Source organism: Oryctolagus cuniculus, chromosome 5 (assembly GCF_964237555.1).
Source record: "Oryctolagus cuniculus chromosome 5, mOryCun1.1, whole genome shotgun sequence".
NCBI lineage: Eukaryota > Metazoa > Chordata > Mammalia > Lagomorpha > Leporidae > Oryctolagus > Oryctolagus cuniculus.
Window position 1 is genome coordinate 33519150 of NC_091436.1, and position 25089 is coordinate 33544238.

The 25089-nt window shown below is 39.7% G+C and overlaps 1 protein-coding gene across 13 annotated transcripts in view; it reads left to right on the top strand.

The window, feature by feature from the left end:
* Positions 1-25089, top strand: part of AHI1 (Abelson helper integration site 1) — a 231110-nt gene that overhangs the window by 111138 nt on the left and 94883 nt on the right. For all 13 annotated transcript variants that reach the window (XR_011388506.1, XR_011388507.1, XR_011388503.1 and 10 more), the window contains one exon: positions 10123-10270. Coding sequence is in view for 8 of the 13 variants with exons in the window: in XM_008263550.4 (XP_008261772.1) it covers positions 10123-10270 (148 nt within the window). In the remaining 5 variants the exon portion in view is untranslated. The remainder of the gene's footprint in view (positions 1-10122; positions 10271-25089) is intronic.

Consider the following 25089-nt stretch of genomic DNA (forward strand, 5'->3'; position numbering starts at 1 on the left):
AGTTATTCATTTTGTAGTAAGTTTTATTTATACAATTTACACACTATAACTTTCACCTTTTTATAGTATACAGTTTGCTGTTTTTTACTATATTCACAGTTGTACAGCAATCTCCACTATCTGATTTTAGAACCTTTTCATCACTCCCAAATGAAACCCTGTGTCTCTCAGCAGTTATTCCTAGTTCCTGCACGTATCCCCATCCCCGAACTGTTGGCACCCACTGCTATTCTGTCTCTATAGATCTGTTCTGGATGTTTCATGTAAATGAATCATACAATATGTGGTCATTTATAACAGGTTTCATTCACCCAAAATAATGTGGTTTTTTTTTTTTTAGATTTCTCCATTTGTAACACCTATCAGTACTACTATTTTATTGATGAAGAGGATTCCATTTTATAAATATGTTACATTTAATTTATCCCTTCTTCAGTTATGAATGTGTGTGTTGTTTCTCTTTTGTAGCAATTAAGACCACCACCGCCTCCGCTGCCTCCGCCAGGGTCTGCATTTACAGGAAGTTGGAGTCAGGCTGTAGCTGGGTATTGAACCCTGGCACTTCAGTGTGGGATACTAGTGTGTTAACTGCAGGACTAACTGCCTGTCCCTTGCCTATTTTATTTATTTATATATTTTTTGTCTTTTTGTTGTTCACTTTTAAGAATTCTTTATATATTCTGGATACAAATGTCTTATCAAATAGATAACTTGCAAAATTTTTTATCCCACCTCCCTTTTTTTGGGTGTCCTTGGACACTAAATGTTTTGAATTTTTAAAAAGATTTATTTATTCATTTATTTATTTGAAAGTCAAGAGTTACAGGGAGGGGTGTTGAAGTCTTCCATCTGCTGGTTCACTCCCCAAGTGGTTGTAATGGCCAGGGCTGAGCCAGGCAGAAACCAGGAACCAGGAGCCTCACCCAAGTCTCCCACATGGTTGGCATGATCCCAGATACTTGGGTCATCTTCCACTGCTTTCCCCGAGCGCATTAGCAGGGAGCTGGATCAGAAGTGGTGCAGCTGGGACATGAACTGGTATCCATGTGGGATGCCAGCATTGCAGGTTGGCAGCTTTACCCGCTATGCCACAATACCAGACCCTATGTTTTAAACTTTTATGAAGTTTATTTTTCTTTTGTCATGTGCTTTTCAGGTCATCTATAAGAAACCATTGCCTAATCCTCTGTCAGAAAGATTTGTTCCTGTGTTTCTATAAGATTTTTATAATGTTAGCTCTTACTTGTAGATCTGTGATTACTTGGAGTTAATTTTTGTATATGATATGCTGTGTAGGTCCAATTCTATTCTATTGAATGTGGCTATCCAGTTGTCCCAGCTTCATTTATTGAAAAAACCATTCTTTCTCCCATCAGAAGTCTTTAATCCTAAGAAGCAAGATATATTTGTGTAGTCTCTCATCTCTTGGATTCAGGATAATAAATTTTCACCAGATACCTGATCCACAGGTTTTCTTTTTCCTGAATACCAGCTACATTTTTATATTGTTGAAAGCTCTCTCATTTTTTCCCATTAAGATTCTTTAAACAATATTTACCAAGGGCCTGCCAAGTATTTTTCTATGTTCTTGGAATATAACAATGAAAACATTTTATTATAGCAGGGCAGACAGTTTAAAAAGGAAACACATAAGGTCATTTCATGTAATTTATGATGTGAAGGAGCCAAACTAGAAAACAGATGCACAGGACAAAGAATCATGGAGGGGAGACTGTCAAGAGGTGGATCATGGAAGACCTCGTGTTGTGCTACAGGAGTCTTAATCTAGCAATACAGCTGGCCTGCTCAAGGAGCATAAGGAGGACCACTGTGCTGAGGCAGTATAATCAGCGGGCAAGGGGGAAACAGTCTTTCCTTTCAGGCTGGGGAGGTGATCAGCAGTGGATCATGCAGGGGCCTTGTGAGCATTTTGGTAAGAAGTTAGGATGTTTCTTTAATTACAGAAACAAGCAGGGTAGAGTACAGAATGGATTTTATGGCACTCAGAGTCTCCCAAAGAGAGAGAGGCTACTTATCAGACGGTTAACTAATCCAAGAAGGAAGAAGGAGGAGGCCTATACCAAGATGCTGATAATGAAGGTTCAGGCAATGGACAGACCTGGGCTATGTTTTTGGAAATAGATTCACCAAGATTTGGTGATGTATTGAATATGGTGGAAGTGAAAGAATTGAGGAATTAGGAATAATTTCTGTGTTGTGTTAGGCAAATAGGCATTTCAGCAAATGATGCTTGTAAATGAAATGAGGAGTGCTGGGGTAGAGGGAGCAAATTTTGGGAGTAGATGCGTGGGAATCTATGAAGTAGAGCATTGGATTATGATTTGCTGTCAGAAGATTAAATGAGATAACTAGGGAGAAAGTACAGATAACACCTGAAGCAGTGGCCCACGAGGAGGCATGTCAAGGAAGCCTAGAGAAAAGTATTTCAAGAAAGAAGAGGGGCCGGCACCGTGGCTCACTTGGTTAATCCTCTGCCTGTGGCACCAGCATCCCATATGGGCGCTGGTTCTAGTCCCGGTTGCTCCTCTTCCAGTTCAGCTCTCTGCTGTGGCCCTGGAGGGCAGTGGAGGATGGCCCAAGTGCTTGGGCCCCTGCACCCACATGGGAGACCAGGAAGAAGCACCTGGCTCCTGGCTTCAGATCGGTGCAGCTCTGGCTGTAGTGGCCATTTGGGGAGTGAACCGACGAAAGGAAGACCTTTCTCTCTCTCACTGTCTATAACTCTGCCTGTTTAATAAATAAATAAAAGATATAAGAAAGAAGACTGATAATACTGTCACATGCTGCTGAGAGATTGGCCATTGTATTTGGCAGAATGAAGACCCTTGGTTACCTTGATGAGAACTATTTCATTAAATAGTGCAGAGATTAGCATAATTGAAGTGGGTTGAGGGTGAAATGAGAACCAGTTAAACTCAGACTATAGCATACGTCATTTTTTAAGAAATGTTGCCATGACTGGGCAGCAAAGAAACTGAATAGAAGCTGAAGGGGTTTACTAGTTGGAAAATATTAAAGTGTATTTATTTGTTAATGGAAATAATTCAGTGGTGATGGGTAAGGTGATAATGAACTATGGAATTGGTAATTATTGGAATCAACTCCTTAAAAAGATGAGAGGGAGGTAGACAGTTGGACTAGCAGTTAAATGCCCATGTCTATCAGAGGGTCTGGTTTCAATAAACATCTCTGGTTCCCAACTCTAGCTTTCTGCTAATGTATAACCTGGGAGGCAGTGGTGATGGCTCAAGTAATTGGGTTCCTGCCTCCCATGTGGGAGATCTAAATTGAGTTCCTCCCTCCTGGCAACAATCCTGCGTAGACTAGCCCAGCCCTGCCATTTTAGACATTTAGGGAGTAAACCAGCACATGGGAGTGTCCACGTCTATCTGTCTCTCTCCCTTTCTTTGTCTTTCTTTTCTCTTATTCCTCTCCCCCCTGCATATCAAATTAGTAAGAATTTTAAGTGGGAGGTACTAATGGAGAAACTAACATTTAATGAAGAGATTTTCATTCTTTCTTTTTAATTTTTTATTTATTTATTTATTTATTTACAGGCAGAGTGGACAGTGAGAGACAGAGAGAAAGGTCTTCCTTTTGCCGTTGGTTCACCCTCCAATGGCCGCCGCGGCTGGCGCGCTGCAGCCAGCGCCCCGCGCTGATCCGATGGCAGGAGCCAGGTACTTATCCTGGTCCTCCATGGGGTGCAGGGCCCAAGCACTTTGGCCATCTTCCACTGCACTCCCTGGCCACAGCAGAGAGCTGGCCTGGAAGAGGGGCAAGCGGGACAGAATCCGGCGCCCCGACTGGGACTAGAACCCGGTATGCCGGCGCCGCAAGGCGGAGGATTAGCCTAGTGAGCCGCGGTGCCGGCTGATTTTCATCCTTTCTTAGAGGCAAATAGGTAGAAACTCTTGGTGGATGTTCAGACAGAGATTTGACGATGGGAAAATGAAAGAGCACTCATCTGAATGTTTACAGATGTAATTGGTATCAAAGTCTTGAATTGCAGTAGCCCCACCCAGTGTGTCTACATATAATATTAAAATTTATAAATTAATTGCTCTTTCCTTTGTTTAGGATTGGATTGAAACATCTCAGAAATGACATTGTCTGGGTTCTATTTCCATTAAGCTTTGTGTGAGTCTTCACAAATAGAATTAACTGTTTTTCCATGGTCACAGACATACTTATTCATACATGGCATGTTATATATTTGGACTCATTCTTCTTCAAGTTACACTTCATTTTATCTATCTTTTTCCAGATTTAGATTATAAATTATCCTAGGGAGAAATAATACACACCTTCTCTTCCTTCTTTCCCCTCTGTTTCTTTAGATTTTAAATAGTGTTATTTCTAGTTCTAATCTTCACTTATCTGTTTCTCCACAGTCCTCTGTAAGCTCCTTGAAGTCACAAGACTTTCATCTTTTTTGTTATTAATGTCTCTCAGCTAGATTAATATAAATGGATTGAAGTTAAAATTATTGAATTATATTTATTTGAAAAATGCTATAAAGGTAATAATCTATATTATAGTCCAGTGAAGTGGGAAGCATTTTTTTAAAGGTTTAAAATTAGTTGTGGTGCACCGGGTTAAGCTGCTGCTTGGGATGCCCACATCCCATATCACAGTGTCTAGTTCAAGTCTTGACTGCTCTGCTTCCAATCCAACTTCCTACTAATATACCTAGGAAGTATCAGTTGATGGCTCAAGTACTCTATTCCCTGCCACCATATGTGGAAGACCTGGAGTTTCTGGCTTCTGGCTTCTAGCTTTAGCCTGGTCCAGCCCCAGCTGTTGGCCATGGAGAGTGAACTAGCAGGTAGATCTCTCTCTTTCTCCCCTGTTTCTTTCTCACTCTGCCTTTCAAACAAATAAATATGTTTTAAAACAAAAAAGAATCCAGAGAAGAAAATGTTCCAAATTTCCTATTTCTTAATTGAATTTTTTTTATCATGAACAGAGGAAACGACATTGAAATTTGAATAGAATACTGGTTTTCAGTTATTTAGAAAGTTTTTTTTATTCTTAAAAAATAAAATTCATTCTTAATGGCATTCCAAAAACTGGCAAAAGAAAATGAAGTTGTATTATTTTGGCAGTGTTGGAAGCCTGGCCTGACTTTAACAGTGATATAAGCTACAGTGTCTGTGTGAAGCATGGGAGCAGACTAGGAGGAGTCTCAGCTTTCTGGCCTTGGCAGGGAGTGGTGGAGAGTCATAGCTCTTTGATAGAAATATTAGAGAAACTGTTGGTTTAGTTCTGAACTTAATGAGCAGGGGACAGATTTTTCATTTAAGATATATCAGTGTTACACAGCAGATGAAGTGATGGAAGCAAATGTTCCTGAATATGGGGTAAGATGTGGTGTGACAGAAAAAGAGGGACCCAGTGGATCTAGGGAACCAGCAAGCTGAAGAGCTGGACATAGCAGCATAACCAAGAGAAAGCAGCTTCCCAGAAACAAAGAGAGGGGAACGATCCAGTCAGGTCGAGGCCTGGATGGGACTGCCAAATAAATCCTTTGAAGTCGAAACTGACCTTAGAGTTAGGGTTTTGATGGAGACATGCTTTGTTGAAGCTATTTGGAGAATGAAAAGTTGATTCATATGGGTTATAGTTGCGTACCAGTTTTCAGAGGTTAGATTTTAATGAACCTTAAAGAAAGAATAGAAACAGATTTTTATTTGTTTGTTGTTTATTTTTGCATTCAGATAGAAGTGTTTCTTCTTCTAGCCTGTGGAGAAATGACTGATGGAGGACTTGAAAGTAGAATGTGGAAGAGCTGTAAGGATTTTTCCCAAGGGGGCTGATGGAGGGATTGATCTTAAACAGAGGGCACCTCTAACTTTGACACTATAAGAGATGAGGATAGGAGCAATAGGTATAATCTTACCTAAGTTTGGAAGTGAGGAATTCAAGAAGTTCAAGACCAGATTTTCTTTGTGAAGAAGGGCAGTATAGTGAGAGGAGGAAGGTGAAGACTGGGGAGAAACCAACCAGATGCAGTGCCTCACCCTGGTGTATTATTGCTGGATAATTGGTTTGAGCAGGGACTAGATCTTAATTTTGCTTTTTTTTTTTAATTTTTATTTTTTTGACAGGTAGAGTTAGACAGTGAGAGAGAGAGAGACAGAGAGAAAGGTCTTCCTTTTTCTTTTGGTTCATCCTGCAAGCGGCCACCACGGCCGGCACGCTGCGCCAATCCGAAGCCAGAAGCCAGGTGCTTCTCCTGGTCTCCCCTGCGGGTGCAGGGCCCAAGGACTTGGGCCATCCTCCACTGCCCTCCCGTGCCAAAGCAGAGAGCTGGACTGGAAGAGGAGCAACCAGGACAGAACCGGCACCCCAACCAGGACTAAAGCCCGGGGTGCTGGCACCGCAGGCGGAGGATTAGCCTAGTGAACCACGGCACCGGCTGGATTTTTCTTCTTTAAAGACTTATTTATTTGTTTGAGAGGTAGATTACAAAGAGAGGGCAAGACAGAGAGGTCTTCCAACTACTGGTTCACTCCCCAAATGGCCACAACAGCCAGAGCTGGGCCAATCGAAGCCAGGAGCCAGAAGCTTCTTCTTGGTCTCCCACATGGGTGCAGGGTCCCAAGGACTTCGGCCATCTTCCACTGCTTTCTCAGGCCATTAACAGGGAGCTAGACTGTAAGTGGAGCAGCCTGGTCTCTAATTGGCGCCCATAGGGGATGGCAGCACCACAGGCAGAGGCTTAAGCTACCTCACCACATCTCTGGCCCCTAGAACTTAATTTTGGGCTTCACTTGAAGGAATCTTGTCAGTAACCTGAACCATAAGTCGTTGGTACCTATCAGAGGCTCAGAAATTCTTGATTAAAATTACTACAAAGTAAAACATATAAAGACTGCTTCAAGTTTGAATTTTGGTTTTAGTTAGTATAGTAGTGAGGAACAGATTTAGGGATGATATTTTCTGTTACCTTACTTCTGTATACTTTCTATTCAACAGTTTTTTACCTTCATCTCTTACTTTTCTATCCCAGCATGCAAAGAAAATATCTGAGGCGCATGATACCACAGGTTACTTGTTTCTTAGATTTCACTAACCTAGAAACCATGAGAATGTAAGCTACTCTTTAGAATTTCTGTTCTTAGAATATAGTAAACATGAGTTCAAGTACTTTGAATCTCACTCTAGATTAGCGTTTCTATTAGATTTGTTCTTTAATACTGAGATTTTAATTTTTATAATGGATAAATGATTTGCAGTAAGACATTTCCTGGAGATGGTTGGGTTTTGGGTTTCTTTGTTTGTTTTTTGTTTTTGCTACCAGAACTTTCTTCAAGTTAAAGTGTTATCTGCATTTTGTATGGATTTAGTAGAAAAGTTGAGCGCAGTCTGAACAGAGAGAGATGAATTTATGAACTTTGAAATATTTTACCACATTAGCATTATTTTGGTTATAGTTTAAAACCAGTTTGAATAATCTTCACAGCTTAAAATTTAATGAGCAATTCTGCAGGTTGAGTGTGGCATATAATTTAAATTCAGCTAAAATTATTCTGCTTATAAGTATATATAGAAATGAATGCTCCATCTTTCCCAGAGGTTTTACATTTTAATAACTAAAGAGAAACTGATTGTTAACTTGTTTAGTCTTTTGCATTCAATTTGATGTTTGGGGCCATGCATTTTTTTAAACATGAAAATTAACCCTCTCCTAGAGAATTAGTATTTGCATATTTTGTATAAAGTTGCTTATATCCTCAAAGAGTAGGCAAAACAGTTTTTTTTTCTTTTGATAACTTGGCAGAAGTTCTAGATGACTTTATTCTTTTTCCCTATTATGAACTCCATTAAATTTTTATGCCATAGTTTTCTCCAATGTGAAGGTATTAAACTGACTTCAGCAGACTGTGGTTTTGCATGAAGCAAGCAGAAAAGTGTTGTGAAAAAGGATAGATTGGTGTAGAGAAGACTATCTTAGCCAATTTTTCTGTTGTTGTAAAATTATTAAGCAATTCTTTTCCACAGCATATATTTCAAAAATAGATATTGCTTCACTCTATTTAATGGTTATTATTATTTTTGTTCCTCTAATTGAGATGGTAAATGTATTAACCTAGCTTTGAAAATGCTTCAAGTTCTAATCAGATGAGTAATTATGCAATAATCAATAACAATTATCCCAAACCTTAGAAATTAAGTTATCTGTTCTGTTATCTGTAAGTGCTGAGTAGCACTTACATTTGACTACTTAATGGAGCAGAATTACAAAAATGCTTTGGGAAAATCCATGTAATTGTAGATTATAAGGTTTTTAAAATTTTTTTTAAAAAAGAGTGACAAATCTTCTGTTTGAGCAGAGACATTTAAGTATCCTATTCTGGCTTTCCAGAATTCTTTTTATATTAGCACAAGTAAATCTCTAGAAGATAATGCAAGGCATACTGAGTGTGTGTGTGTATCCCTATACAAGCATCTGGATATAGATGTATGCAAGCATAGCCCCAGCAGACACTTGTTTGTTTACACTTGATTTTCAAATACATTGTAGGATAAAAATGTTCAATACAGAAGTGATGTTTTACAGTTAACATGTGAATAGCTCCTCACAATAGTAGTTCCTCTTCATTACTACATTCTCATTAAGACACTGATATTTTTTCTTTATCTCTATTTAAAGTTAAAAATAAAGCTCAAGGACATTAAGTGATTTCATTGTTGTTTAGGTACTATATTAATATAGTGAACATTAATTTGGTTAATATTTAATAATAAGTCCTGGTAGAATTTTTATAGTTGAATAATATTTTAACACTGATATGGTTTTTGACCCCTTCAAACTATTTTTAAAAATATTTTTATTTTTTGCAAGATGGTGTCATAACAATGTGGGTACTTTAGAATTATATTAGTCTATGGTGTTAACTGACTTTTTTTATTTTAATGAATCTGCTAATACTCTTTGCTCCAAGAGAAAATGTTAATTTAATCTAAGATATATCATTTCCTGTCACTGTTTGAAAGAAGCATGTACAAATATATAAATAATGAGTCAGATATAGGACATATAACTCTGACTGGTAATATATAGAATATTAAAAGGGAATTTTTTAGTTATTAGTACAGTAGAAATCTTCTATGTGGTTTTGCTTAAACAAAAAAGAAAAAATATTTTCATATACAAATATTTGCCATAAATTATAAATTATCATTTTGTTAATTCAGACTACATTTTTGCAGTGAATTAAAAATTCAGACTTCCAATTAAAAAGTATATCTCATTTATTATGATTCTTGAAAGTAATAAAAAGATATAATGAATAATTTCTTAATAATGAATACAAAACTAAATTTTTCCTTAAATGAATTCTAATTTACAAGGTGAATTTACTGCTAAACATTCCAGACCTTTTAGTGTACTACACCTTATTTTCCTATAATACCTGTAGTTCAAATGTTGCACTTATAATGCATTTCATATCTGTGAGACCATTGCACTCAATCATAGTAGGGCTGTTCTCTTTATGGGACATTGTTTTGCTTATGGAATTTTTGCTTGATCATGATTTTAATCCTGTGTGTAAGCAGTCCTAAGGTTTCTTGTTTCAGAAGAAACTCTTTCACATGGAAGTTAGGTTACAGCTGTGTTATCTGTGGCATCATGACACAGATCAACAAGAGTAGTACAGGTGTTTTCTGTGCAGCCTCTGTAAAGGAAGTACCTGCTAGTTCGTCAAAATATGATGCATGAAGTATGGGTGTGAAAGGTTTTAACTCTTCTTTAGTTGCAAGTAGTTAGCATCACTTTTTATTTTCTTGTATATCTTTGCATAACTTAATATCACTTTTGTAATTAAAAATGCCATTTCCATGATAAGGGAGCCTTAGTAAGACTGATTTGCTTTCAGGTGTTAATGTATTCATTAACACATTATTTTTTCTTGATTAAAAAAAAAAAAAAACTGTTGTGTCTTGTAAACTTTAAGCATATAAAGTGTTACCACTCCTTCTGCCATACTCTGTACCCTGGTTTGTATAGTAAGCAAATATTTCTCATCCAGTTTTTGCATCAGTAACCCAGGAAATTACACTGTAGTTTCTAATTTGCGTTTTCTATTACAGGTCAACAAAAATCTTTCGTTGACTTCACCACCCCCAGGCTCCTCGCAACAGTCCAAGTTAAAACAGTCAGACCTGCTGGACAAACAGGCAAACATTCTGGCTGCCACTGCTCACGAGATCCTACAGCAGTTTGGTTTCCCTCATACTGGTGAGCCCCTTTCTTACTTTATTCTTTTGAATTTTAAGATGCTGGTCTTTCAAATGGACATCAGTTATTTCTCTGCAGAGTTAAAACTCACAGCTTTGTAATGGTCAGTTTTCAGAATAGATAAATTTTATTGTAGCATCTCTCTTTTACCTGGATATCACAGACGTTATTTCAGTAGTAAATTTGGATTTTGTAATTTTAGCAGTCAGTACTCTGAACCTATGTTCTGTTGAACAGATAATACTTTAAAGCAGAAAACTCAAGTTTTAAAACATGTAGAATACTAAATGTGATTCTGTTTCCCAGTGGCATAAAGGAATCACAGTTTTTGGATAATCCCTTTTATAAGTCATTTTAAGGGAAGCCAGGGTAAAATGCATTTTGGCAGAAATAGGATGCAACTTGTGATGATATCACATCTCTTCAAAGTTGACGAACTAATGAAATATGCAAAAAAGCTTGTTACAAAAATCTACACGAATCAACGGAGTTGAAACAAACTATACATTTGCAAATTTTTAGAATACTGTTTTAAATGAATTTGAATAAGGTCTTCACAAGGATATCAAAGAAATAATATCTAGGTGAGAAATGTTTATTTGGATATTGAAAGATGACTTCTTTTGTTCATTAGCTCTATGTTTTTGACAGTATTTATTCTATTACTGAATTAAAGATGAGACAGCTGAAAGTAACAAAGCAATTATCTTTGACAAAGAAGTTAGAAGAAACTTGAGCTTGAAAAGATCAACATAACTTAGTTTCACTTTTATACTTTGAAAGTATGTGGGGCCGGCGCCGCAGCTCACTAGGCTAATCCTCCGCCTGCGGCGCCGACACCCCGGGTTCTAGTCCCGGTCGGGGCGCTGGATTCTGTCCCGGTTGCCCCTCTTCCACGCCAGCTCTCTGCTATGGCCAGGGAGTGCAGTGGAGGATGGCCCAAGTCCTTGGGTCCTGCACCCCATGGGAGACCAGGGAAAGCACCAGGCTCCTGGCTTCTGATCAGCGCGATGCACCGGTCGCAGCGGCCATTGGAGGGTGAACCAACAGTAAAGGAAGACCTTTCTCTCTGTCTCTCTCTCTCTCTGTCCACTCTGCCTGTCAAAAAAAAAAAAGAAAGAAAGAAAGAAAGAAAGTATGTGGACTTTACATATGCAAGTTATTTTAACCTTCCATTGTAAAAGTCACATATTATAATGAGAAAATACTTAGATTCAGAACTTCTGTGTTCAGTCTTGACTGCTTTTTGTTACCCCTGTTACCTGTGAACCTTAGAATCCCCATTTGAAAGCTGGAAATGATGTTTACATTATGTTTTGTTGAAGTTCAAATGACATAACATACAAATAAATACTTTGTAAGTCTAAGGTGCTATATGAATACAAAATATTGTATATATGGTGAATATGTATAAGCTAGGTTGGAAAATACTTTGAGTTCTGATTTCAGTTGTCTTAATCTTTTAACATTTTCCGTTTCTAGTGTTCCAGATATCTGCCAAATGTTGGAGCAATAGTGCTCATCCCAGTTACTTACAATGGAGAGTGTACCATATTCTACCCTTTTAGATCTTTTTATTCTTTTCACTCTAAATAGATACTTGGTTTCTTTTTTTTGTTGTTGTTGTTGTTGACTGTCATGTCCTGTCTTTTTAATGATTAGGAGGGAGGAATCTTTCTCCATCCTTCCCATCTTTCTGCTGAGGCCTATGATTCTCCTGGGGATAAGCCTTTCAATGTACATTTCAAAATTAAAGGCCTAGGAGGTAAATGGCTGAGTTAATGTATTGGTTAAAATTTATTAAATTCGTTTAAGTAGCATCTTAACATCTGTCATCCAACAAGGTGTAGATAGCAGATATAAAATCTTTCCATTTTCTATAAAGGGGAACAACAGAAAGAATAGGAAGGTCTTAGAAACAGGAAGAGGTATTACCACTAAGCCAAAGAATAAAGAGAAAGCTAGATGTAACAAAGGCAAGACTTGCCAGCTTTACTGTTACACACAGGAATGGCTCCATTTCCCTTTAACTTCCATGGCCATGTGTCGCTCCCCCTCTTCGTGGAGGAACGACACAGGACCCTGCGCTGTTCTTTTCGTCTGCTCGGCCCTCCCCGGGTTTGCTGCTGGTTCTTCCCGGGTTGGCTACTATCCCTTCCACCTCCGTGGAAGGGCAGTTCCCCCTGGCCACATTCCCCACTTCCGCAGGGGAGCGGCACACCGCCGGCCGGCTTTTTCGGGGGCTGCACGGGTTCCCTTAGATGTTCCCCATAGATGTTCCTGGTGCATGCCGTCTCTCTCCTCCTTTATAGTCCTCCTCCGCCAATCCTAACTCGGCTGCCCACACGCCGAGTACGCTGCTCTCCAATCAGGAGCAAGTCCTACAGTTTATTGGTTGAACTGGAGGCAGCTGTGCGGAAGCTGTTTACTTCTCTCCCAGCGCCATATTGTGGGAGAGCAGATGCATAGAATAAGTCCTAATTCGAGTAACTTAGTCTAGTCCGGATTGCTCCCCACAGCCATGGAGGCCATTGGTGAGACATTTGTGTCATGCATGTCCCTTGGTGTACACACACTGTCAGAGGCGTGACCTTTAAGCCATAATGTTTAGTTACCAATATGCCTGACCTCATTCTCAGGCATATTCTTCCTAGTAAATTTATTGAGATGTCACTGTACAGAAAATTTAGAAAAGCAGAGCATGTGGCCCATCACAAAAATTTTTTGCCTTTTTTTTTTTTTTCATTAAGAAGAGTTTTTGTGGGAAAAATCCTGCCCGGGAAACTTGGTAAACTTGTTTCTAGACCCATCTCCATTCCTAAGTGATTATAGTTTCTTCCACTTCTGAATGAGCAGCTTCTTCAGGCTTCAGTTTTCTCATCCCTACAGATAATGAAGGTTCTGCATTTGGTGAGTTTTTCTTATAAATTGTATGATTTCATTCAGTGTTCACTTTTAAAAGTGCCTAAATAATTAAGTATTCTTAATTATACAAATCAACTAGAATCTGACTAACTACACAAAAAATAAGCTTTTAAAATTGAGTTTTCAAAGATAAAATATTGCTGCAAATTTATCTGAAATACGCAGAGATTTGTTTCATATGTATATTAAATATAACTGAGTTTACACACTGGAAGGCTAGACTCTGAAGTGAGTTTATGTTCCATTCTAGTTTCTGTTAATATTATTCAGGATGAATTTTAGGTAGTAGAGACTGCCAGAGAAGAAAGCATTTTTTTCTTCATTGGTTTGTATTCCTCAGGGTTTCTAGAACACTGCCTTTATTCACTCTAAAATTATTTTCAATGACTTCTTTGTTTAAGGCCCTTTCTTTATGATATGGAATAAATACTACAGTCTCTGCCTTCAAGGAGCTTACATTCTGGTTGAGGAGACAGTAGTGTGCAGCAAATCAAGTCACAGTTTGGTGAATTCTAAAAACACAGTATAAACACTGGATCAGAGGAATGAAGAAGGATAGAATAGCTAAGAGATTTCTTGGACTTCACATGTCCGAACAGAACTCTGATTCCCTGCCCCCTAAATCGTTCCTTCCCCTTCCACTTCCCTTACCATACAGTATGCAAGTTTTCCCTATATCCATACTCTACACCGCCATTTACCCAGTTGTTTAGGGAGAACTGGGAGACAGTCTTAATTCCTCCTTTGCCCTCTACTTTGCTCCTACCCACTTGCTCATGCTATACTGGGAGTTCAGCTTGATTTTTTCTTCTCCACTGCCAAATCCTATTGCAGTGGTCCCTATATCTATTGTGATAACCTTGAATAAAATCTTCTTTACCTTGCAGAAGTATCATTGAAGAATTTTTTTATTTAATAATATTTAGAGGAAAACTTGATCTGGCCAGGGAGTGATTTGAGTCTTGATTTAGCTGGAAATTTTGAGATGAATATGTTTAGGGAGAATGGAGTCTGCAAAGATAATTTCGCCATATGCATTTTATTCTCTAGAAAAAATAGATACAAGTATGAAAGAGATATGATAAACATGTTTTTAAAAACGCATCTGGTGTGTGTGTGAGGGATGAGAAAGAGAAGAAAAAAAATTGGATACAAGTCTTATAGTTATTTTTGGCAGTGTTTTTTAGACTGTTATTCTAAGTTCTTGGTAAATAATCAGATCATCTAATTAAAATTAAAACTATACCTGTCCCCATTTCTAAATGATTGTATTAATTACCTAATTTTTATAAGAATGTGTCGCTCCCCCTCTTCGTGGAGGAGCGACACTGAACCCTGCCTAGGCTTCATATCTGAGTCACGGCACCATTATGTCGCTCCCCGTCTTCGTGGAGGAACGACACAGGACCCTGCGCTGTTCTTTCGTCTGCTCGGCCCTCCCCGGGTTTGCTGCTGGTTCTTCCCGGGTTGGCTACTATCCCTTCCACCTCCGTGGAAGGGCAGTTCCCCCTGGCCACATTCCCCACTTCCGCAGGGGAGCGGCACACCGCCGGCCGGCTCTTCTCGGGGGCTGCACAGGTGTTCCTTCAGCTAGATGTTCCCCTTAGATGTTCCCCATAGATGTTCCTGGTGCATGCCGTCTCTCTCCTCCTTTATAGTCCTCCTCTGCCAATCCCAACTCGGCTGCCCACACGCCGAGTACGCTGCTCTCCTCCAATCAGGAGCAAGTCCTACAGTTTATTAGCTGAACTGGAGGCAGCTGTGTAGAAGCTGTTTACTTCTCTCCCAGCGCCATATTGTGGGAGAGCAGATGCATAGAATAAGTCTTAATTCCAGTAACTTAGTCCAGTCCGGATTGCTCCCCACAGAATGAAAATGTTGAACATTTGGGGTTACATTATAGATTATAGTCCACATACATGTATCACTGTGTGGCATATTTCTTATACTACCTCTCAAAACTATTAGCATGATGAAGAAAAACCTGTAAAAAAATACCAGCTACTATATTTCTATAAAAGTGTATAAAGTGTTTTCACACACATCTTCACTTGATCCTCAACAAAATTTTCCAAGAGTAGAGTAAGCATGAAAACCATAGGGAGTGAAATCATCTTAAAGTTTCTAGGACCTTAAAACTGAGTACTCAGTACCTTTATGTGTCGCAGAGCACCAGTGGGGCTGTCAGAATTCACACAGCTGTAGACAGCTGTCTCGTAGTGCTTCTCTTCCTCACCACCTGCACAGCCTGTTCCTAGGAGGGAACAAGATTTCTGCAGGTGAGGTGGAGTCCCTGCTCAAGGCCCTCAGTGGGGCTGCGCTAGGAACCACTCCTTCAGTTGCAGCCCATTTCCCCCCAATTCCGCCATAGTCCTTGTGATTGTGGTCATTGCTTTTTTTTTTTTTTTAAACTAGCTTTCAAGTGCTGTGACATATTGCAAAAATAATGACCTGAAAAGAACTATTTGGAAAAGCTGTCGTTTTTAAAACTGAGAGGTCAAGAAGGACTTCATAATTTCTGAGGATTAATTAACATGTTTCTTTCACCTTTAGATGTAATTGTTTCCCAGTTATTTTCAACTTTTTGAAGCTCAGTTCCATTATAATTGTGGTGTTTAGTCTCTAATTAAATCAACAGGTTCTATGTGGAGAAATTTTGTGTTAAGCCTAGATGCTATCCAACCATCTCAAGAGTCCTTATTAAAGGTCTTTAAAATGTGGGTTATTCAATGATAAAGTTACGGAGAGGGGTGTGAAGAAATTAGCAGTAACGCTTACAATTGGCAGAAGAGTATCTGTATCCTCTTTGTATATTATACTTGAAGGATAGCATATTTTGTGTTTATGCACTCAATATATATTGTCATGGCATTGCTCTAAATTTAATTTCATTCAGATTAAATAGATAAGCCAAGTTGATGAAAACAAAATGAACCATTTTACTAATAAGACTTTATTCATGTAATGTTCATAACATTTTTAAATTTTTTAATTTAAAAATATTAATGTATTTTTTGACAGATGGAGGGAGCTCCCACCTAATTGTCCACTCCATAAATATTTCTAACAGCTGGGGCTGAGTCACACCTGGAAGCTAGGAACTCAATCCAGGTGTCCCATGAAGGTGGCAGGGAACCAAGTACTTGAACAGTCACTATTGTCTCTCAGGTACAGCATTAGCAGGAAGCTAGAGTCAGAAGCCAGAGCCAGTTGTGGAAATCAGGTACCCTGATTCAGGAAGTGGGGGTTGGTAGCCAGCATCTTAACCACCACGGCAATTGCCTACCCCCATATCATCTTTTTAAATCATGAACTTGGAATTTGGTGGGAGTAGGAGGCATGGTTCAAAAAATATCCAAGAGTTTGTCTTCTCCAGATTTTGTTAGTGTGATTCATTAGGCCATGTAAACCTACATTATCATTAATAGCCAACCATTTACTTTTGCCATATCCGTGTTTCCTTGACTGTCAAGATATTTGACTAAGATAAAATCATAAAATCAGATGACTTCAGTATTACTTAAGGATCTGTCAGGTTAACGCTTGTGCTGGTACATGTTGAATAATGTTTGAAGAACCACACACCAGCCCCTAAGCTGTCAGTATTTCTTAGAGTTTAATTTTTTATAGAGCAATGCAAAATTTCTTTAGATACCAAAACTGAAATATAAAGTGAATACTGGTTATAATTTCACCAGAGATACTCTGATATCCTTATATAACTCATTATAGAGAGTAGATTGCATCTAAGCTGGAAGCATGATTGTTCTTGTATTTCAAAGGAGGAAAACATTTTGGCAAAAATTAGGAATTACTCTCAGTAAACACAGCTGATGGTAAAAGGGGGTTTCCGTTTTAAGTAAGGTAAAATGAACTTCAAAGAACTTTCTCATACATCAGAATTGGCAGAGCTTTCTGTTAGTATTACTTAATGAACTCTTTACTATTAATTGCAAAAGAACATTATATTGAGTTTTGATTTGAAACTTCCAAAATTCCAGGATTTCAAGTTGGGTAGGTAAAAGGAATTAATTCACTGCAACAGAAAAAGACCATCTATTGAATTGATGTTTCCTGCACAAAAATGCCCTTAAATGTGCTTTATTAATCAGTTTTTGAAAGCAAGAATTTGTTTTCTAGATCAATTTTCTAAATTGCATGTGTGTTATAGTGGAAGAAGCATTGTACCCTAATTCTGCCACTGCCTGTTTTCTTAAGTAGTTGATTTACTGATGTTCCTGTATTTAGTGCTTCATAGAATTGTCAGGATCAGAAAAATATTTTTAATATTTGGAAGCCCATGAAGTATTGTAAGGATTAATAATGTGAGTTATGGGAGTTTTGTGTTTTTGTTTTTTTCCCAGTTTGAAATCGTGCTGTTTGCATTGTGGCAAAGGAATAGAGGAAATCACATTTTAAGGCATAATTTAATAAAATGTGTTAACTGATGATTAAGGGGTGGGGGAGCAGGTCACAGAGGCAAATCATGGATATAGACTTTTTTGAAGCATGCCAAAAAAGCATATTAAGATGAAGTAGTTTTGGGGCCAGTGTTGTGGTGTAGCAGGTTAAATCACCTCCTTGGACACCAGAATCCAACGTAGGCTCCAGTTTGTGTCCTGGCTGCTCTGCTTCCGATCCATTTCCCTGCTAATGGCCTGGGAAAGCAGCAGAAAATGACCCCTGCCACCTATGTGGGAAACCCAGAAGAAACTTGTGGTTTGAGCCTAGCCCCATATAATGCCCTGCGTGTGATGGAAGTTGCTATGAATGAGCTGAGTTTCCTGAAAGAAGTATCTATATTGTCGTCGTCGTCGTCATCGTCTTCTTCTTGTTCTTGTTCTTGGTCTTCTTTTCTCTCTCTCTCTGTCTTTCTGGTGCTAGCATTACCATTCTTTTCAGGTGGAAACTGTCTTCACTGCTTTCTGGACTAGTCTGTCTGACAGTCCTCTCTCTTTTTTTTTTTTAAGATTTATTTATAGGCCGGCGCCGTGGCTCAATAGGCTAATCCTCCACCTTGCGGCGCTGGCACACCGGGTTCTAGTCCCGGTTGGGGCGCCGGATTCTGTCCCGGTTGCCCCTCTTCCAGGCCAGCTCTCTGCTATGGCCAGGGAGTGCAGTGGAGGATGGCCCAGGTGCTTGGGCCCTGCACCCCATGGGAGACCAGGAAAAGCACCTGGATCCTGGCTCCTGCCATCGGATCGGCGCGGTGCGCCGGCTGCAGCGGCGGCCATTGGAGGGTGAACCAACGGCAAAGGAAGACCTTTCTCTCTCTCTCTCTCTCACTGTCGACTCTGCCTGTCAAAAAAAAAAAAAAAAAAAAAAAAAGATTTATTTATTTGAAAGGCAGAGTTACAGAGAAGCCAAGAGAAAGAGAAATATATCTGATATTGAGCACCTCAAAAAATTAAAAAATGGAAAGAATAAATATAAGAGGACACAGAAAAGGAGGGCTCCAGGAGGAATGAATAGATCCCATTATTTTATTTTGTTTGTTTTTTCGTTTTGTTTTGTTTTGTTTTGTTTAACTACCAGAGCAGGGCCAATCCAAAGCCAGGAGCCAGGAGCTTCTTCTGGGTCTCCCACATGGGTGAAAGGGCCCAAGGACTCAGGCCATCCTCTACAGCTTTCCCAGGCCATAGCAGAATGCTGGATGGGAGATGGAGCAGCCGGGACTAGAACCAGTGCCCTTTTGGGATATTGTCACCACAGGTGGCAGCTTTACCCATAATGTCACAGCGCCAGCCCCCATTTTTTATTCTTATTTATTATTTTATTTTTATTCTAAATCCATTTCAATTCACAATTGTCCCTTTGTCCCTTCTTTCTCTATTGTCTCTTTCTTGTTCTGTTTGTTTGTTTTTCTCCTTGTGGTGATGTTTAAATTCTGGTCTCTGAATTGATGTTTCCTCCTCCCCCATCTATTTATGTATCCTATGTTTTCTTTCATGATAGTGGTTTTTCCTTACATATCTGGTTATCCTCAGTGTCTGTGTTTAAAAATAAAAAACTGGATATAAATTTGATTTCCCTCTTCTATTGTGGGAATAACTGTATAATCTCACTGCTTCGTTCGCTAAGAATCTATGTTGAGAACTTAGTTTATGTGGCAAGGACAAATTCACTGGCAGCTTATATGCAGAGAAGGCAGGCAGGGAGAGTGTCAGGCTGATTGCCAAAATGAAAACAACGGGGGCAGTATTTTCACTCTAGAAGCCTTCGCTCTTCCCCGGTGGTGTGTTCAGTGCGAGTGTTAACTTTAGAGACAGTTCCCCGGGTTGGTTCCTTCTTGCCTGTGGCTGTTGCTGAGAAGCCTTCGTCTCCTGGGTTTTGCAACCTCGTTTGGCTTAGGTGTTTTGTGTATGAACTTCTACTTATTTTCTCCTCGGTTTCATTTTGTTTTGTGCCGTACCAATTATGCTGATTCTGTATTCTCAGAGGTCATAGTCTATCTGCTGCTTCTCTTTCTACTCCCCCATAATGTTCTAGAGATTTCTCTAATCACTTTTCCTTTTCTATAAACGTGTTGAAATCTCTACTCTGTTATTTTCAGGCTCATGAGAGACTTTCTTTCACATGGCTAATTCCAAAGGTCAGTTCTTTGTCCTTATCTTACTTGACCTCTCTGCAGCACATTGGACACATTTGACCACTTCTTAATGAGTGACTTCTGGGATATCACACTGCTGGCTTTCCTCTCTTCTCATTACTCACTCTTCATTCTCCTTTGTCGATGCTTCCTCTTTTCTAATGTTTTATTAGATTGTTCCATTGCAAATTGAACCTCTTTTACTCCCTGTATATTCCCATTCCGGTGGTGATCTCAGGACTTTAAATAAAGCCCTTATGATAGTGATTCTCAAGTGTTTATCTTCAGCTCACACCTTTTCTGAGCTTTAGAAGCACACTGTCCATTACAGTAGTCCCTAGCCTTATGTGGCTTTTAAGTATATGAAATGTGGCTATGTGACATAGGAACTAAATGTTTGATTTTATTTTATTTTAATTAAGTTAAATTTTAAAAACCACATGTCAGGGCCGGCATCATGGCATAATAGGTTAAGCCTTGCCTGCAATGCCAGCATTCCATATGGGCACCAGTTCGAGACCTGGGTGCTCCATCTCTGATCCAACTCTCTGCTAATGGCCTGGGAAAGCAGTGGCAGATGGCCTAACTCCTTGGGCCCCTGCACCCACATGGGAGACCCAAAGCAAATTCCTGGCTCCTGGCTTTGGATCAGCCCAGCTCTGGCCATATAGCCACTTGAGGGAGTGAACCAGTGGATGGAAGACCCTCTCCCTCCCTCCCTCCCTCCCTCCCTCTGCCTCTGCCTCTGCCTCTGCCTCTGCCTCTGCCTCTGCCTAACTCTGCCTTTCAAATAAATAAATCTTTTTATTTATTTATGCCAGCATTATGGCATAATGGGTTAAGCCGCCACTTGCAATGCTGGCATCCCATATAGGCACTGGTTTCAGACCTAGCTGCTCCACTTCTGATCCAGCTCCCTGCTAATGGCCTGGGAAAACAGTGGAAGATGGCCCGAGTCCTTAGACTGTGCACCCAAATGGAAGACCTGGAAGAAGTTCCTGGCTTCTGGCTTTGGCCTGCCACAGCCTCAGCCATTGCAACCATTTGGGGAATGAACCAGCAGATAGAAGATTTTCTCTTTCTCTCTCTCTCTCTCTCTCTCTCTCTCTCTCTCTAGAGAGACAGACATAGATATAGATATATAGATTCTCTCTCTCTCTCTCTCTCTCTCTATATATATATATATATATACACAGACACACACACACACACACACTTATCCCTCATCCCTCTCTGTAACCCTGCCTTTTAAAAAATAAATCTTAAGGGGCCGGCGCTGTGGCATAGCAGGTTAACGCCTTGGCCTAAAGCGCCGGCATCCCATATGGGCACCGGTTCAAGACCCAGCTGCTCCACTTCTGATCCAGCTCTCTGCTATGGATGGGGAAAGCAGTAAGAAGATGGCCCAAGTCCTTGGGCCCCTGCATCCGTGTAGGAGACCCGGAAGAAGCTCTTGGCTCCTGGCTTTGGATCGGCGCAGCTCTGGCCATTGTGGCCAACTGGGGAGTGAACCAGCGGGAGGAAGACCTCTCTCTCTCTCTCTCTCTCTCTCTCTCTCTCTGTTTCTCCTCTCTCTGTGTAATTCTTTCAAATAAATAAATGTTTAAAAAGAAAGGCACATAGTTATAAGAAAAAATAAAATAAATCTTAATAAAAAATGAAAACCACATGTGGCCAGTAGGACCCATATGAGACAATGTAAATGTTAGTAAAATGGTGTAGTCTTATCTATGGCGCAGTCTACACCCTGGGCACCATCCTGGGCTCTAACCCCCGCCGCCATGGCTATAAGCCAGGTGACCCCATGGCTCAACCACCGGTGTCAGCTCCACCCCCACCCTAATGGGATTCGCTGCTCCTCCTTCCATGCCTGCTCCCCCCACCCAAAGTTTTAAAAGGACCTGTTTTTGAACATGTGGCTCTCTCTCCCTCTCAATCTCTTTCTCGATCTCTCTCTAGTCTATGTCTCTTGATCTCTCTCTTGTTCTCTCTCTTGATCTCTCTCTTATACTCTCCTCCCTCTTTTCCTTCTTCGCCCCTTCTCTCTGGTTTGTCGTGTTTCCCCCAATAAACCCTTTCCCTTATTCTGGTGTTTGGTGTGTTTTGTGGCAACCTTACAATAAAATCCACCTCTCTGTAAATCTTCTTTATCTGACCACAGACAAATCAGACATTATAATATAATGAATTGATTACCAATTGTTTTAAATTATTTATTTGAGAGGTAGAGTTAAAGACAGTGAGAGGGAGAGACAGAGAGAAAGATCTTCCCATCACTGGTTCACTCCCCAAATGTCTGCAACCAAAGCCAGGAGCTAGGAGCTTCTTCTTGTCTCCCACATGGGTGCAGGGGCCCATGCTCTTGGGCCATCTTTTGCTTTTCCAGGCCATAGTAGAGAGATGGATCAGAAGAGGAGCAGCCAGGACATGAACCTGCACCCATATGAGATGCTGGTGCTGCAGGCAGAGAATTAACCTACTGCACACCAGCCCCACCAATATTTTTTTAAGATTTATTTACTTATTTGAAAGAGTTACAGAGAGGCAGAGGTGGGCTGACGGCGGGGTCTTCCATCTGCTGTTTCACTCCATAAATGGCCACAACAGCCAGAACTGGCCTGATTTGAGAAGCCAGGAGCTTCTTCTGAGTCTCACATGTGGGTGCAAGGGCCTAAGGACTTGGGCCATCTTCTACTGCTTTCCCAGGCCATACTGAAAGCTAGATTGGAAGTGGAGCACCCGGGACTCAAACCAGTGCCCATGATGGGATGCCAGCACTGCAGGTGGCAGCTTTACCCACTACACACAGTGGTGGCCCCTAATTACCAATTTTTTATGATTAAATAATGTTGAAGATTTTATGGTACTCCATCGTCATGATTTTAAGTGTTATTAATAAGTAATATTGGAGGGGCCAGCACTGTGACGTAGTGGATAAAGCCACCACCTGCAGTGCTAGCATCCTATATGGGTACCAGTTCGAGTCTCAGCTGCTCCACTTCCGATCCATCTCTCTGCTGTGGCCTGGGAAAGCAGTGGAAGATGGCTCAAGTCCTTGGGCCCCTGCACCCACGTGGGAGACCCAGAAGAAGCTCCTGGCTTTGAATTGGTGCAGCTCGGGCCATTTCGGACAATTGGGGAGTGTACCAGTGGATGGAAGACCTCTCTCTGCCTCTCCTTCTCTCTCTGTGTAACTCTTTCAAGTAAATAAATAAATCTTTAAAAAAAAAATAAGTAATATTGGGTGACTTGAATAGGTACTCTAAGAATTTCATGTTTTTCTTATTTAAATCTGTTAGGATAAGAGGCACAGAATAGAGAGGAGGCAGTGTGTGACTTTACAGCCAGACCAAATTTATTCAGAGAAAATGAATTTGTAGAGGTGGGTGACCAACTGCCCACGTGCACATTGATGGAACACGTGGCAGAAGGCCCCAACCCCCAGGGGCCGGGCCTTTTATATTTTAGGATGGCTAGGAATGGGGGTGGGGGTAGGGGACAGCAGAGGGGGTGGATTCCTGGAACTGGTCTTTCAGGTGGCCTAGGGGAGTGGGGTATGAAGGCAATAGGGTGTGAGACCCAATTGAGATTCAAGGGCAAGGAATACATTCCAATGTTTATCTGTCTTTTGGGCAGTGAGCCAGAATGGGTGAGGCTTATGTCTTTGTTCCAGCAAAATCAGTACATGAGATCCTTTTAGTGCTTAAGCAAGAGGTCAGAAACACCTAAATTTAAATCCAGATTCTGTTACTTACGTGACAACCTCAAGCAGTTTATTTCATGGTAGTGACTTGTTATTTTAAAATAAAGGCTGAGAAAGTGTTTACTACAATTGAAAGTTTTTAAATGCCAAGATATCTTTGACACAATGCAACAGAAGTCATCAGTTGTATCTTTATGACTATTCAGGGCTATTTCTTTGAACCCTTTTATTTTAAATGTATCTAATTTCCCACTGAATTTTAGAAAAAGAAATCACTAGTCTTAGAATTAAATTCAGTAAATGTCTTAAGTTAAAAATCTTTATTCCTATATTATTTCAAAATACAACCTTTGGGCACACTGATTAAGACATTTCCATGACAAAAGTGATTTTCATTATATAATTGTGAAGTAGGAGACTTTGAAGGTTCAAATATATAAGAACCTAATGTATACCATGGTGAAAGCAATTTACTGCTGAGCCTCCAGGAGCAAGGAAGCTGGCAGGAATCAAGGTACTCAAGGGTGAGGATTAAAGCAAAAATTACACCTTCATATGACCACAACAGGCAAGGCAAGGAGGTTGGCTATTAAATGACTAAATTATTTTTGACAAGGCATAACTTCATTGTTTTTATGGTTTCAGAATAAGACTATACTTAATGTAGTTTACTATCAACCATAAAATGCATTTCACTAGCATTTTATTATTGTAATCTCAAACTGAAATTGACAATTTGTAAATTTTTGAGATAATGAAGCATATAAAATTATATTATTGTAGGGTATATTTCCAGGTGTATAAATTTTAAAGTCATTTTCCATACTTTTTTTCTGATAACAAGCTTAATACATACTTTTAAAGAAAATGAATTTTCTGTCATTTTAAGCCAAATGGCATTTTAGTTTTTCAGTATTATAATCATGAATAGATACCTGTATATTCAATATGTAGACCACATCTCTGATAATAAAAATATTTTAATTCAAGTCTAAAAAATCAGGTTTTGCTCCTTCTAATCATAGTCATTCATTCTACTTAACTATTAGCATTTTCACATACTTTACATTCATGTTTGTTTCAGCCATTATATTCTATGATTCTATGAATAGTGATGAAATTTTAAAATAGTAATCATTTTTATTTACTAATTATGTGGGCATTAATTAGAACCAAGAAGCAGCTCTTCCTCCCTTGGCAGGTGTAGGGTGAGGGAAAATGGGAATGTGATATCATATTTTGTATCATGAAAGTGATAATTGGTTTTTCCTTTTAAATCCTTATGTGTAAAAGTAATTTTTCTTTCAATTAAGTATGTGATAAGAAGTATCTTCTTTCAAAGGTGTTTTAGTGTAAGTCTCCTGAAAGCTCTGGAAATTCAGAGGAGGACCTTGAAAATTCAGAGGGAAGGACTACCTAAATTTTCATTTTTTCTTGCCCAGTCAGGTTACGATCTGCTAACACTGTGCTCAGAATAGCACTAAGGTTTCCCTTAGACAAGTTAAGTGCATGCTTTTGCATTTTGTGGTTTAGTCAGTTTGGTCTGGATAGTGAACAGTCTGTGTGATATCATAGAATTTACTGGTAATGTTTTCTGGAAAT